Source organism: Argopecten irradians, chromosome 6, assembly GCF_041381155.1.
Source record: "Argopecten irradians isolate NY chromosome 6, Ai_NY, whole genome shotgun sequence".
In the NCBI taxonomy this organism is placed as follows: Eukaryota; Metazoa; Mollusca; class Bivalvia; order Pectinida; family Pectinidae; genus Argopecten; species Argopecten irradians.
This window is the reverse complement of record NC_091139.1, coordinates 10,579,233-10,594,577: the sequence shown is the minus strand read 5'-3', so window position 1 is coordinate 10,594,577 and position 15,345 is coordinate 10,579,233. Positions and strand designations below refer to the sequence as shown.

Sequence of the window (15,345 nt, the reverse complement as noted above, 5' to 3'; positions counted from 1 at the left end):
ACTTCAATCAATATTCAATCAATCTAATAATTATGTACAATGGGCAAACAGGGAAATGGTACTGATGAACATAAAAAATGGGACGCGAAATGCCAGTAGCACAATAACATAACGTATAACAAATTATTCTCGCTGGGTTGATATTTCTGGTATTTTCGCGAGACGTTTCTATAGTCCCAAAAGTCTGACCCGCGAAAAGTTAGAAAGGGATGAATTATAATACTCTTAAAGTAAAATCGCTTCATTTGAAATCTGTTCATGTCTAATTTACTCGTTTTTAGTGAAAATCTGGAAAATTTTGAACCGCGAAAATGACAGTGTATTTTGATATAGCTATTTGCGTTATTTCGCCGATTTTTTGTCAACGTTACTGGGGGATGAATTATCATTCAATGAAAAAAAACTAAAACTGGTTTAACAATCAAAATGAAGATAGTTATATATTATGAGTAACGATTGTCAGCATTACATGTGATCAAAAGGTTTGTTCTGTTTATTCCACGTATTTACATTATAACCTTTTATTTTATTAGCGAAAAAAGGTGTTTACAAATTGCATACATTTACTAACAACGCAAAGATGACAGACTTTCGAACAATCTGTCAACACCAGGTGTATTTCCATATTAAAGCGAGGCCAGCCAATTTTTACTGGATCATGAAAATGAAAACAAAAACAACATAAAAAAACAAACAACCAGGATGTGAATTTAATTTAGATAAAAAATACATAAAAGATATCATTAAATACAAACTAAATTAATTATGTAAATAAGCAAATGCTAGTATCGTTCAGTAATCGAAGCTGTCGATGTCAAGGAACACGCAAAACTGGTCAAATAACGTGAGTGACTATTGACACGATACGTTGGTTTTTATTGACATGTGTTTAGTCTTTGAAGCGGTTACTTTGTAACAAGACCCAAGATCAACAACACACTAGACCCAGTTCTATGGTACAATAGGTAATATACACGTACTTCATTGTTTAAAAAGCCAATACAACGATTGTCAAAAACCAAAATCAATACTCTATTTTCCCCGGAAAACAATTGTTAATTCTGCCACGGTGAATATTACGGATACCATGGCTTTGTATGTGTATTATCAATGTGTATATTTGTATCAAGCAGAAATACCATGTGACAGGAAACGTATCTATCAGAATACAGGGTTGAGGATAATGCAAACATTAGCCTTGCCTAGCAGTGTTTTACCTTTCAAATTCTCCACTACTCGAAAACATAGAAAATACATTTATACAAAACATATTTTGTATCCAGCATTTTTTATCACTTAGTTTTATATCTAGGTTGTCGATGGCATCACTGATATAAGAATAGAGGTCATCACATCAATCAAATGATGGCTATTATTACAGCACGACTCAGTCAGGCAGCCAAACAAAATCAACTCAATACACCATTAAGGTGAATTAACGGCATCCCCGGGGACAGCACGACATGGAAATGCAAACATAAAACGCGAGGTAATAATGCAAATTTGAAACCGATTAGAAACAAACATCTAACGCGTATTTCTATGATGTTTTTTTATGGTTATTTTATTGTCTATTTTTACTTTTATCACACCTCTTTTGTTTTTTTCACTCATAATAAAAACTCGAGCGTATCTAACTTACAAAAAAAAGGAACAGATCAGAAACAGATTCTTGTCAATCTCTTAATTATACTTAATGTGAATAATTAAAGTATCTGGATAAATATTTACTCTCATTCAGTTGGATTCATGAAAAGCGTGTTTGAGAAACCGAATCGAATTATTCATAAATCAATGAAACAAACAAATGTAGACATCTGGTCATCGTTATAAATAAAAAAACCAAAACAATTGCAAATGCGTTATGGCTGATGTATTCTCCCTGATTGTAAAACGGAGGCGGATACACACATAAAGATATAGTATATGATGTTGTTCGGTAGGTAAAACGATAGGTAATTTAATATTAAAACAAAGATATGCTAGCGATTCAATTCGACAGTGTTACCGACAATATTTCAACATATTTATAAATCAACACAGTCATTGAACCTTACCGCGTTTACAGGCACTCTTAGGCTAAATGACGGGAGAACACTGGGTGCAGACACGACTTGGGTTGTGAAGTGTTAAGTGATATTAACTGATAATGGTATTAGAATTTTACCTTTGATATCTATCAATTTGTTAACATAGCACAGACGCACTTCAAAGCACTAAATCTCATTTCCGAGAGTTTCACATAGAGAGTTTGGTTTTTATTTCCTCTATATCTAAATATATTTAACTTAATGAAATATTGATTCAAGCAAATTTAATTAATTAAAAAAGGAAAAGTTATTTAAAATATATACATTTAAATGAACAATCTGATTAAGATCTTGATCACGACGCTATTTTGAAAATGGCTCTGTTGTATGTGTATCAAGTCATGATTTAAATTGCATTTCTCGATATGCCATGGTTTACTTTCGCTGTCGTTACAGCCATCTCTTGAATATGTCATAGGTAAGCTGAAGGTTGTGTGTGCTAAAGTAATGGGTAGGAAGTGTGATCATACGATGCAGATTAAAATAATCAAATAACAGTGTATTGTGTGGTCTTTTACGGAAGTCCCTGCAGGCATGTGATTGATCAGGATTTTTCTCCTGAACTGCGTTCAGTTTTGCTATATGATATGCCAGTGGTGAATATAACCTCAGTGACAACCCCTGGAATGTCGAAGGAGGATGCCTTTATGGATGTACAAGACAGGTAAGGGTGCAGTCTTGATGGAAACAAATGAATAAATCTCCATTTACATTTGTGTATATTACACTTAAATGAAAAAGAGCGCTTATATTTCCCCAATATTTGGGAGCCCAATACAAATTTTAAAGATAAAAAACAAATTAAATAAGGTTTTGTAATGTTATCATGTTTAAAAAAAGAGCACGTTTACTATCAAATGTAACTGGATTTAATAGATGGATTCGTTAATTTGCAATAATGTCCTGAATAACGAATTCGTTACAAGTAGCGGACTGGGGATTTGAATAAGGATTCCTCTGTTAACTATAGCCCTCCTATTTTCATTATCGGTTAATTCAATGCAAAAAGTCACATCGGTAGGCAAAACTATTTAAATATATGTCTTCAGGGAGTACATGTAGGAATGCTAGTTGGGTTCCAGAGATGTTCTGAAATCAATAATAAGGTATCAATATATGTATCAAAATTGTTACCGACCATTAACAACTACATGCATAACTTACCACCCGACACTGTACATAGATATCGAATTTTGTATTGTCGCCATGTCATTTAAAATCAATTCCTTTTTAAATTGTTATCACGTATTCGATTTCACATTCCATCCTATGGATTTAAGCTTATTTGCTTCATCTGGCTAATAATTTAAAATTAATATTTTAACAATGAATGATATGTGTAAAATTGTATTTATGAAATATAGTGTGATTCACTTGTTAATCATTATGTCGCCGTCACGACAGTGAAATTTATAAGGATGGGATATTTGAGGAAGATTAAATTAACGGTAATGCAGTAACAATATAAAATAATGTAGCAACAAATGAACTAAATAGAAATGAGATTAATTAAATGTATCAACGTTATACATTTCTTTTGAATTCAGCTATACACCAAAACTCTTAGAGAGATCTGAACAGCAGTACTTATTATAAGCTTCTGTTAAGACCTGAAAGTGAAGCCGTCCTCCCCATTCATTTACTAAATAAGCACTTGACAACTTACCCTCCATTCCTTTGACAGGGAGTTGAGTGACTTGATAATTCCTTCGTCCAAGATGTCTTCCGGAGACGTCATTTTGAGGATCTTTGTATACTTTCTCTTCTAAACGTTAATCTGACTACAATTCGTCTGGCCTAAATCGTAGATTATACTTCCAGGATCTCGCTGTAATCATATCCCGCGCACTTAATCGGCCACAACTTCTCTCTGTTCTTAAATTCCCGTTTGTTTTGTTTGATAAAATACAAATAAGAGAAGGTTGTCCCAGCTTAGATGCCAATGTCTGTCCAATCCTCTAAGGACCTATAAAAACACGTTCTCTATACCGATCCAGACATGGGATTTACCACAACTGGCGCGTGAAATATGTTACTTGTTTTGAACCCGTCTTGCGATCAAACACTACTCATCCCCACTGATTGGAATTGCAGTACTAATAGCTCACCGCCGTACACAAGTGATACGCCGTTACAGACCACACCTTTGCTTTAATTTACAGGTAATAGAAAGATTTGAATCAATAATTTATTCAAAATGTCCGCAATCGCGATTCAGTATATTGGGCATATCATGGCAGTGTTGACACTGTCCCAGCCTCGGACGCAGCGGGTTGTTACGTGCATGAATACGTTTATCGACGTGAGAAAATCCATACCTACCTTTATAACAGTATCAATTATCTGGATTTGCATGGTGAAACGTATTTGTTTTGCCAGTACAAAGAATCTATTTCAAAAATCGAATATGTCGGTGTTAGACGCTGCAATTAGTAAAAACAACCGCATAAATATAAAAGTAGTCTATCATTTGTAAGACTGTAATAAAATCCACTCATACTTGTATAAGTGAGGCAACACCTTCAGGGGTGATACAGATGAAATTAGAGACATAAAGGACCATGAATCTTGGTAATTATCCAAATGAAATGCGTGTATGTATATATGCGTACGTATATACGTGTTTGGAAATTGAATTAATAATAATCGCACAAAAAAAACATGTTACATGCCTTTGATCTATTGTGTGGATTTCCCTACATACATGGTTAGTCTAGATCAAGATCAACTAATATAACTAGAGGCTGTGCATCTTGAATCATATCTTCATCTATTGTAGATAGGGTATCGAGTACCAGCAAAATCAACGCAGCAATAGAGGAAGTAAATCTTGATCTTGAATGAAGGTCATGGTCATTCGTTTGAACAAACGAGTTAGCTCATCATCCCAGCTAGCATGTTATTGTGCCAATATCAGATCCCTGTGCATTTGTTATTGACAATAAGTCATTTAAATAATTGAGCCTATTTGATTCTTTTGACCTCGAATAAGGTCAATACAATTTATCTGAATGAGGCATGATTTAAATCGACACATTGTTAAAATAGTTCAGTCTATTTGACCCCTGGGTTATTAGATGAAAGTCAATGTCATTAATGTAAACAAATGTTGAAGTATTTGATCCCAGCATGCAGGTATAATATTAGATATATAGGCCATCTTCATTACTTGATAAGGGTCTATGATATTTATGTTTTTGACATTAAAACCCATCATTCAGAATGCTATACTCAGGTAAAGGTCCAATATATTTTTATGTATCTTAGTTGACAATAAGTCGTTTAGAGATTGTAACCTATTTGACCCCTGTGGTCATTGATTAGAACAAACTTGGTAGTTCTTTTTCAAAGCATGCCACAATGCTAGGCTTTTCGATTATTGAGAAGAAGTCATTAGAATAAAAAGTTTCCAAACGAACAGTAAACAGCTGACACCGGTGAAATTCACTTATATATGTACATTAAAATTGATTCTCATTTTGTATATTGATAAAACTGAGTTGGTATTCAAATGGATTAATTTGCATTGTTAGTGAAGGGGAGTGGAGTTAAAATAATTGTATGTGGTCTTGAGAGCCTTGAGCATTTCTGAACAAGAAAGCTATGAAGATGGGAGGGATATATGTAATGGTTTCTACATGAGCATGGTATATATCATAAATCACACTTTAGAAAAAAATGCTATACTGCTTTATTAATAAGAGTCAAAGAATTACATCAAATACATAAATATACCATATACATTAATTATAATATAGATATATACTTTACCACTGTCTTTATCTATTGGTGAACAAAATACATGTATACATATTTATCCTGCAACTGTCCAACATACTGACCGATAATTACTGTCGGATAAACTTGTGCTTTATCCGTCAACGAAATGCTTTATCCGTAAATACGATTACGTCAATTTGTTCCATATCTGACGGAACTTTTTCTAACTTGACCCAGAACTTGAACTTTACGGTGAATGAAACGTCATTTAGTCCCTCTAAAACGTGACGTCACATTTACCGGGATGACGTCATTTTTACGATATCGAAAATCTCGTATGGCGATGTCGTCTTTTTCTTGGCTATTGGCAAAGGTATGTATTGCAAAGTAATTCTGTAATTGGTATTGAATGCTTTTCAATTATTTTCAGAGTTAGGCATGTTCGTTCAAGGTTAATAAGTACAATCAGCAGACGACAGTTGATACATCAAAGAAAAGAAGAGTCTTTATCAAAGAAAGAAAAGCAAGAATTATCAGTGTACCCCTGACCTAGTCTTATATTTGGACAAGAAATCGATAAATACGCATGTTTTATGTTATACGGTATGGATAAAACCTATTTGAAACAAAATAATTAATAGTGCGTTTATTGACATTTTCAAAAATGATATACAGGATATTATTAATATTCTTTTTTAATAGACCAAGGAATATCGACCGGATTAGGCATACACTATAACCTTGTACTTAATTTCCTTTCTTAGCAAGCTTTTTTGAAATATTTCGATCTAAACCGTTTTCTCACGATCTCCCAGGACTAAATCTATATCGCTAACAAAGCAAAAATATCAATGACGTCAGACGATAAGTAGTCGATAAAGAAGTATTTTTTACATGGTGAAATCCTATAACTCGAAATAGAGTTGATTTTGATGCCTTTTTATCACAAAGTCCTTTACTAAAACCATGGTTGCCATTGAAAGCGTATCAAACGTATTTGTACATCAGAGCACTGTCATCGTTCAGCAGTTGACTTGGTTAAATCAATACAAATCCATTTATAATGTCATGTCAATTAAGTCATAGAAACATTCTTTATACGCCTGTCTAATTGGTTTTATTGACATTATACTTTTTATTTATTGTATTATATCTTTGATCGCTAAAAACTATAACTGAAATCTAACTGAATAGATTTAAAAAAAACAGTTGTGCAAGCGAAAAACCTACAAAAGAAAAACAGTACATAATCCTTGATTGCAAAACTTTTTGCGCTGCTTTTTTAACATTCTGATCATTTCTCGATATATTAAGACAGTCGTTGTATATCAGAAAATATGATGGGGCAAAATCAATATTTTCATAATCAAAATAATTATTTAAGTTATTACGTAAATATTATACATTCAGGATATGTTGAATCTGACTCCGATTAAGACACCCCGACCTGCCACTGTAGGGGAGCTGTATTGATTAGTTTCAATAGACAAACATTATGAAGTTCGAAGCTGGACAGAATGGTACCATAGATACTATGTCAATAATTATCTTATCATATGTGACAACCAGTTTGGCTGATTTTAGTTGGTCTATTGTTTAGATCAACGTCTTATAAACAGCAAGGTCCATTTAAGGACGACCTTCCATGCATCCATGCTGTATGTTGCATGTGTGAATTTTATGCGTATTTTGGGAGACCGCCGTACGTTCGTTTTGCGTCTCTTTGTAATAGTGTAATGTTGTGGCTTTTTATAGTGCTAACACACTGAAGTAGCTGTCAGAACAAAGATTATACTGACAATTGGCAAAGCATTTGTCTCACTCTCTATATACTGAGCGCTAAGCAGAAGTAGAAATCATCAATTATATATACCATGGTGTGTCGTGATCAGGAGACAGAACCATGAACTTTCCTCTTTTTCACACAAGCGAGTGCTCAACAACTTCCATTTATACATTCACGTCTATATTACAGTACGCGATTTTCCATGGACATACGAGGAAAACAATAACCTATTAATTATGTATTATCAATTTTAAAAATGTTTTGTCTACTCGTAAAATAATAAGTACAGAATTTATGTAGGTTCGGATATACGATTTGATATGAACGGTTGGTTGATTTAAATGCTGTGATGATTAATGTATAACTCAAGGGAAGTGTGTTTTCTCAAAATAACCACGGTAAATATTGGATTTGCACAAAAGGATCTTTTTGTACTGATGAAACAGACATACACCCGGATTAAGGGAGTTTGAAAAATGAGGGGATGTGTGTTAAGGCTTTCATAAAAGTTAATTATTTTTAAAAAAAAGTATCAATTCATTGAGCAATGAACCTCATAAATTTACTCACAAATTCCATTCATAAACAACGAAACTAAGACACAAACTTTACTTTTGTGACTTTACTTTATTATAATGTTCTTGTTAAACAGTTTTGTAGACAAATTGTAGATTTTTAAGTATAGTGGTTTTTAATTTCCACCGATAATTTTCCTTATATGATATGTTAAGGTATTTACTGAATCAAAATGTATCTCTAGTATATCAATTAATGTTATGATATCATATATCTGAGTCGTAAATAAGGACGACATATCATCGATGTTCTAATTTGTTTTTGTAACTGAGTCGTGAACAAGGATGACATATCATCGATGTTCTAATTTGTTTTTGTAACTGAGTCGTGAATAAAGATGACATATCATCGATGTTCTAATTTATTTTTGTAACTGAGTCGTGAATAAGGATGACATATCATCGATGTTCTAATTTGTTTTTGTAACTGAGTCGTGAATAAGGATGACATATCATCGATGTTCTAATTTGTTTTTGTAACTGAGTCGTGAATAAGGATGACATATCATCGATGTTCTAATTTGTTTTTGTAACTGAGTCGTGAATAAAGATGACATATCATCGATGTTCTAATTTGTTTTTGTAACTGAGTCGTGAATAAGGATGACATATCATCGATATTCTAATTTATTTTTGTAACTGAGTCTTGAATAAGGAAGACATATTATCGATGTTCTTATTTGTTTATGTAACTGAGTCGTGAAAAAAGGATGACATATCATCGATATTCTAATTTGTTTTTGCAACTGAGTTGTGAAAAAGGATATCATATTGACATAACTCGTAATTCTAATTTGTTTTGTAGCGTAATATCGACATGCTACTTAAAAATAAGAGTCTTTCATATGATAGTACGAAGTATAGGGATATTACACCCAAAGTGTCACTAAATTAGGGAAGACTCGAGGCTCTCAATTATTGACTCCGAGTGTGGGATATTACTATCATTCATACCAAGCATATGAAAAAACATATTTTCCTTATATCATGGTATTTGTGAAAACTTATGTTTCCTGCTCCCAGATTTTGCATTTAAGGACGCTATTTGTTATGACGTCATTAAACATGGAACGTCAGATAACTATTGTGATGTCACAGTAAAAGTTATTTTTAGCGCTTGAGCTGTATAACCTGTATCATTATTCGGTTTATTACCCCAGGCAGGTCAATGTCACACATATATGAAAGCATGCAATCACTGATCCTCACATTAAAACTTACCAAAACCAATGGTAGTATTGAATAAACACTTTTCCCCCTATTACGTATATTCCAGGATCTGACTGAGGTTCATTAAAGAAAATAATTAACTATGAATTATATGATGCGATGTAATTGTCGTGCACATGATTATCCAGCAAGGAAATCCAATCTGAAATATATTGTATGTCACCGAGACCACCAGATTTGGCTGGTCTTGTCAGTCTTCCGGATAACAAAGGCGTAATGGAATGAAAATGTCTCCGTTTGGAATACTAAATATACATTCAAAACATAAATGAAGTGTATCAGTATTCAATATTTAAATTACAATCCTTTTAAATGATAAGGATAAATAGTTTTCTCTTTTAGTTCTTATAAGGAAAATCAATGCTGATTGTATTTTTTCAATAAAGTCATCTTACATATAACGGTAGTTAGAGATAAGTATCGACGTCTCCAAAAATCGATCGCGTGACACAAACATAAATATAAAGTATAATCTTCTAGCGTTGTTATTCAGATAATTTACCTGATCAAATATCTTTTACTACTTCACGACATTGGGTCATCACCAACAATGAGTGACAAACAAGAAATATTGTATTTTGGAATGCAAAAATATAAGTTTTTGAGAACAAATAATCGTGGTTTATGGAAGCGAATATATGATAACATGACAAGGTATTTTTTACCAAGATTAATATCTTAACAGCCAATCCCTTATCAGAAGAACTAATGTCCCCAAAGACACCGAAAGACACCAAAAGTTACCACGTAGAGCTATAGGAAGCTTCGCTTTACCAGTATCGAACCTTGTCATATAGACAACAATGTCATATTTATATAAAGAGTACTTTAGTCTATCTATCGATCTTCTGTTCTGGTGTAAGTGTGGTGGGGACCTTGCGGTACAGTAGAGTTCACATCCTGTATGTTACAGCGAGACATTGGCAGGACACACTGGCTGTCGTTATCAAGGTGATAATCAATACCTGTACATCATCGACCACCTAACCCGACAATAATGGAGTCGGTAAACCATAGCCATGCTAAATAAAACCCGCTGTTTAATGTCACAGGAACACAAACAATTCTTGTACTATTGTCCGCTAATGACAAATGTTTACACTATTATTTCTCGATATCGTATCGATAGGCCAAAAGGAGCTTAGTGATAGCAATGCTAAAACATCATGATTAAGTAAGAGGAAAATACACATATCAATTATTAAGAATGTATATACATAAAGATAAACATATCTTACATCACCTTTCCCTTGCATATCTAACAATTCAACAATTGCATATAATAGTTTTGCTATTAGATAATTTAAGAGATCTATAGTAAACTATACACATGGCCTGTTGAAATTCGCTGGAAACCTAAAACGTGATTGAACCAGCGGCCATCATGCAGAGTTATACAAAGTATTATGCACTTCCCTATCCACGAACATTAGTACATGTACAACTATCTTTAGAATACTTCAAGATGGTAGTATAATCGTCATCAGGATTTATGGTGTCTTTACCACCATACATGCATGCTAGTTATCACAATTATTTATGTTCGTTATGATGTATGAAACTTATAAAACATTCAAAACACATCTACTTACATTTCCTTTTCCTTATTTTAGCTTTTTATGGCTGAAGAAGATAACTTAATATATAACATTGGACATGAAAGTAGCAAAAGACCATCTAATTCCCTGTGATGAAAAAACAAATAGCGTTACAAATTATATACATATGTTGTTTCATTCGAGGTACACAGACAATATTTACTAATCTGAAATTCACAAGAACTTTACCAAAATTTCTGGTTCAAAATCTGACTTGAAATTGACCTAAAACGAGAAAAATTGTCAAGTTCAGGTAAGAAAACTAACCTGAATTTCACCTGATATTGACCTGAATCTCACCTGAAAATTCGCTGAAGTCAAAATGTGATCAAATTCAAGTGAATTTCTGGTCAATTGCAGGTGCAGTTCATGTCAAGTTTTCCTGACCTGAACTTAAGTTTAGGAAACACTGTCTGTGTATATTATTTATTATTCGTCGTAAAAGTCAACACATATTGAACGATAGCAAATTAATATATGCTATCATATATCCCCTGTGTTTCTGTTATCTCATTTATCGGTTAAAACTGGTTCCGTGATGTCGATATATCAATATGCATTCCCATTAGTTGTTGCATATAATCCTCCTATGGAAGCTAACGTTAAGTAGCGTATCCATAGAAGATTTATGAATTTTTAATATTTCAATTTGCACAGAACGAGTTGATATTGCCCGAGGATCATTTAATTTCGAGTATATTACCTTAATGGATGTCCCCAAAGGGATTCGGTAATGTATATCCTTAATGAAAGCATGTAATGTGCGATGTCTGAAATATTTAATCATTTGAACATGTAAAAGTAAATACACCCTTCTGTTTTTGTTGACAACATATGAATGGACAAAAGAAAATAATGCTTCAATTGAAAAGTTGCTGCAATTATTCATAATAGTTTAACATATTTTAAGCGGAAAGCTAAGCGGTTTAATAAAATAATATCTTATAGCGCATAAACATCGAAAATATTAGTACATCAACATTAATAATTACTATTGAGAAGATGATGATGATGTATAGCTAATTGTCTTTAATAATTAATAATGCGTGATATCTCGTAAAAAGTGATCCCCATTCACTTTATTGAATCTAAAAAACGACATGCGATGTAAAAATGTATCATATTTTTGGTGTTGATCGTTACAAAACAAAACGACCACATAAACGTTTGGAGTAATGAGAAAGAAATACCGTAAAGCCGGTTATTTTCGAGGGTAACAATTTTTGTGGGTCAGACTTTTCCCAATTACGACCAAAATCTAGGAAAATACGCAATTTGGACTCAAAAAATATTTACTGCTTGAATTTGAATAACGAATCTGGTGCCAGCACCGTATTCTTTATTTGGTAAAACGTTTATAGACATCATCTAAACACTTGAAAGCCGTAAAACACCTTCTTAAATTGTATTTCGTTATTCAGTTTGAATAACGAATCTGGTGGCAGCATCGTATTCGTTATTCAAACTCAAAACAATTTATCGAGGTGTTAGTAGGCTTGTAACGGTCGCGTGACCGACTACGCCCACTGCTGCTATGTGCTGCAACTACCACTGTAGTACGGTCCGTTACCAAGTTCTATCTTGGACCCAAACACAACAAACTAAAAACTGCCGACAATATATGCAAATAAATGGCTAGTCTACTTAAAGCTGACAATGCAAGTTAAAAATTATTAAAATGATTTTTTTTAAACAAGTATACTTGTATTTCAAGAATCGTTTATGAGACATTCCCCTGTTCAGGACAGCCATTTTTGTTTTACGTTCCCACGACTCACCGACCCTTACATAAAGCGCGTGAATTGACACACGTGCAATCCATGTAGAACTCTATGACTAGTAGCGATTTAAAGGATTTACCGGTATTTCCCCTATTGGGCCCCGCCCCTCCTGCCCCCGGGGGACCAGAGCCAAAATTTATACAAGTTCTGTTCCCCTTCCCCCGAGGATGTTTGTGGCCAAATTTGGTTACATTCTATTCAGAAACTCTTTGACTAGTAGCGATTTAAAGGATTTACCTCTATTTCCCCTATTGGGCCCCACCCCTCCAGCCCCTGGGGGGCCAGAGCCAAAATTTATACAAGTTCCGTTCCCTTTCCCCCAAGAATGTTTGTGGCCAAATTTGGTTACAATTCATGAAGAACTCTATGACTAGTAGCGATTTAAAGGATTTACCTCTATTTCCCCTATTGGGCCCCCACCCCTCCTGCAGAATAATGCCGAAGCCTAATGGACTATCTAGCTAAACTGTTTATGTTAGGATTTGGGTAGAGTTATTCCTGGTATACAAAATTTCAATAATTAAATACTTATTTATTTGAACTGTAATCAACTTCATATTTTTGCTAATATATATTCACTTCATATAACTGTAAATTTAGAAATTATCAACAAACACTCCAGCCCAGCCTATTTATTAGTTATTAAATTAATCAATTAAAGAATCAGTATACACTTCCAGAAATCAAGGGGTATAATCCTAAAACAAAATATCGCACAATCATTTTTTTCATTTTTTTTTTTGTTGTTGTGAAATTATGTTTCGATCTGTTGTTGATGTTTTTCAAATTGTTATTTTTGAATAGCTAATAAGGTGCTGGTACCGGATTCGTTGTTCGAATCCCGAATCCCGATTCCCGAAAACGTTGCAACATCACGTTGCAACACTATCAAGAACGTCATCAGTAATTTATATTCTTTTTTATCTCTAAGCGCTAAACGACAGAATGATAGATAAAAACCAACAACATGTAACACAATGTAGCCATAAAATATTAATACAAACACTTCGTTAAGCCGAACTCCCGTGAGTCTATTGTTTTTTTCGATTGTCGATTCGTTCGGTGAGGGTTTTTTGTTTTAACTTTCGAGTCGAATCATGCGATGAGTCGAAGTAAATTGAACAATACCTAAATGACTTACCACGGAAAAGCCGAGGAATAAAAATAGTGTACGAAGACTTTAAAACACGTAATCTTCCTAATGTCATCATGCTTTATCATTAAATGGCGTTTCTAATATGGGCAGATATCCTGCATATATTTACGGTATAAATGATAATGAACACAATCGAGAAAAAATAATGGTGAAATCAGTTTGTACTAATCTGAGTTCATTACCATATGTCAACTCTGACCATTGATCTTTCTGATAGACGATGTCTGTCGATATTTAATTGATATTGCCAGGATGTAATTAATCTATACATTACCAATGCTATTGGTGTTGTCATAGCACACGAAACGACGAAATTGTACAGTTTCATCTGAGGATTAACTATGCCATACATATTATATAAATACACATAATACGTGGCTACACGCGCCTCCTTTGTTGTTTACTTCAATCAATATTCAATCAATCTAATAATAATGTACAATGGGCAAACAGGGAAATGGTACTGATGAACATAAAAAATGGGACGCAAAATGCTGCAGTAGCACAATAGCATAATGTATAACAAATTATTCTCGCTGGGTTGATATTACTGATATTTTCGCGAGACGTTTCTATAGTCCCAAAAAGTCTGACCCCGCGAAAAGTTAGAAAGGGATGAATTATAATACTCTTAAAGTAAAATCGCTCATTTGAAATCTGTTCATGTCTAATTTACTCGTTTTTAAGTGAAAATGTGGAAAATGTTGACCCGCGAAAATGACAGTATATTTTAATATAGCTCTTTGCGTTATTTTTGCCGATTGTCAACATTACTGGAGGATGAATTATCATTCAATGAAAAAACCCCAACTAAAAACTGGTTTAACAATCAAAATGAATATGGTTATATATTATGAGTAGCGATTTCAGATTTACATGTGATCAAAAGGTTTGTTCTGTTTATTCCACGTATTTACATTATAATCTTTTATTTCATTAACGAAAAAAATGTTTGGCACAGGTTTTGCATGAAGTCCTCTTCTATACAAATTGCATACGTTTATTAACAACGCAAAGATGACAGACTTTCGAACAATCTGTCAACATTAGGTGTATTTCCATATTAAAGCGAAGCCAGTCAATATTTACTGGATCATGAAAATGAATACAAAAACAACATAAAAAACAACAAAAAAACAGGATGTGAATTTAATTTAGATAAAAAATACATAAAAGATATCATTAAATACAAACTAAATTAATTATATAAATAAGCAAATGCTAGTATCGTTCAGTAATCGAAGCTGTCGATGTCAAGGAACACGCAAAACTGGTCAAATAACGTGAGTGACTATTGACACGATACGTTGGTTTTTATTGACATGTGTTTAGTCTTTGAAGCGGTTACTTTGTAACAAGACCCAAGATCAACAACACACTAGACCCAGTTCTATGGTACAATAGGTAAT

General features: G+C 33.4%; 1 protein-coding gene across 3 annotated transcripts in view; it reads right to left on the bottom strand.

Annotated features, from left to right (window-relative positions):
* Positions 1-15,345, bottom strand: part of LOC138324949 (uncharacterized) — an 84,957-nt gene that overhangs the window by 12,791 nt on the left and 56,821 nt on the right. Inside the window, exon 1 of one of the 3 annotated variants that reach the window (XM_069270230.1) lies at positions 3,757-4,237. The exons of the other annotated variants lie outside the window; for them this stretch is intronic. Within the exon in view, the coding sequence (XP_069126331.1) occupies positions 3,757-3,828 (72 nt within the window). The 5' untranslated portion in view covers positions 3,829-4,237. Of the gene's footprint in view, positions 1-3,756; positions 4,238-15,345 lie in introns of those variants that run through there. 3 annotated transcript variants of the gene reach the window in all.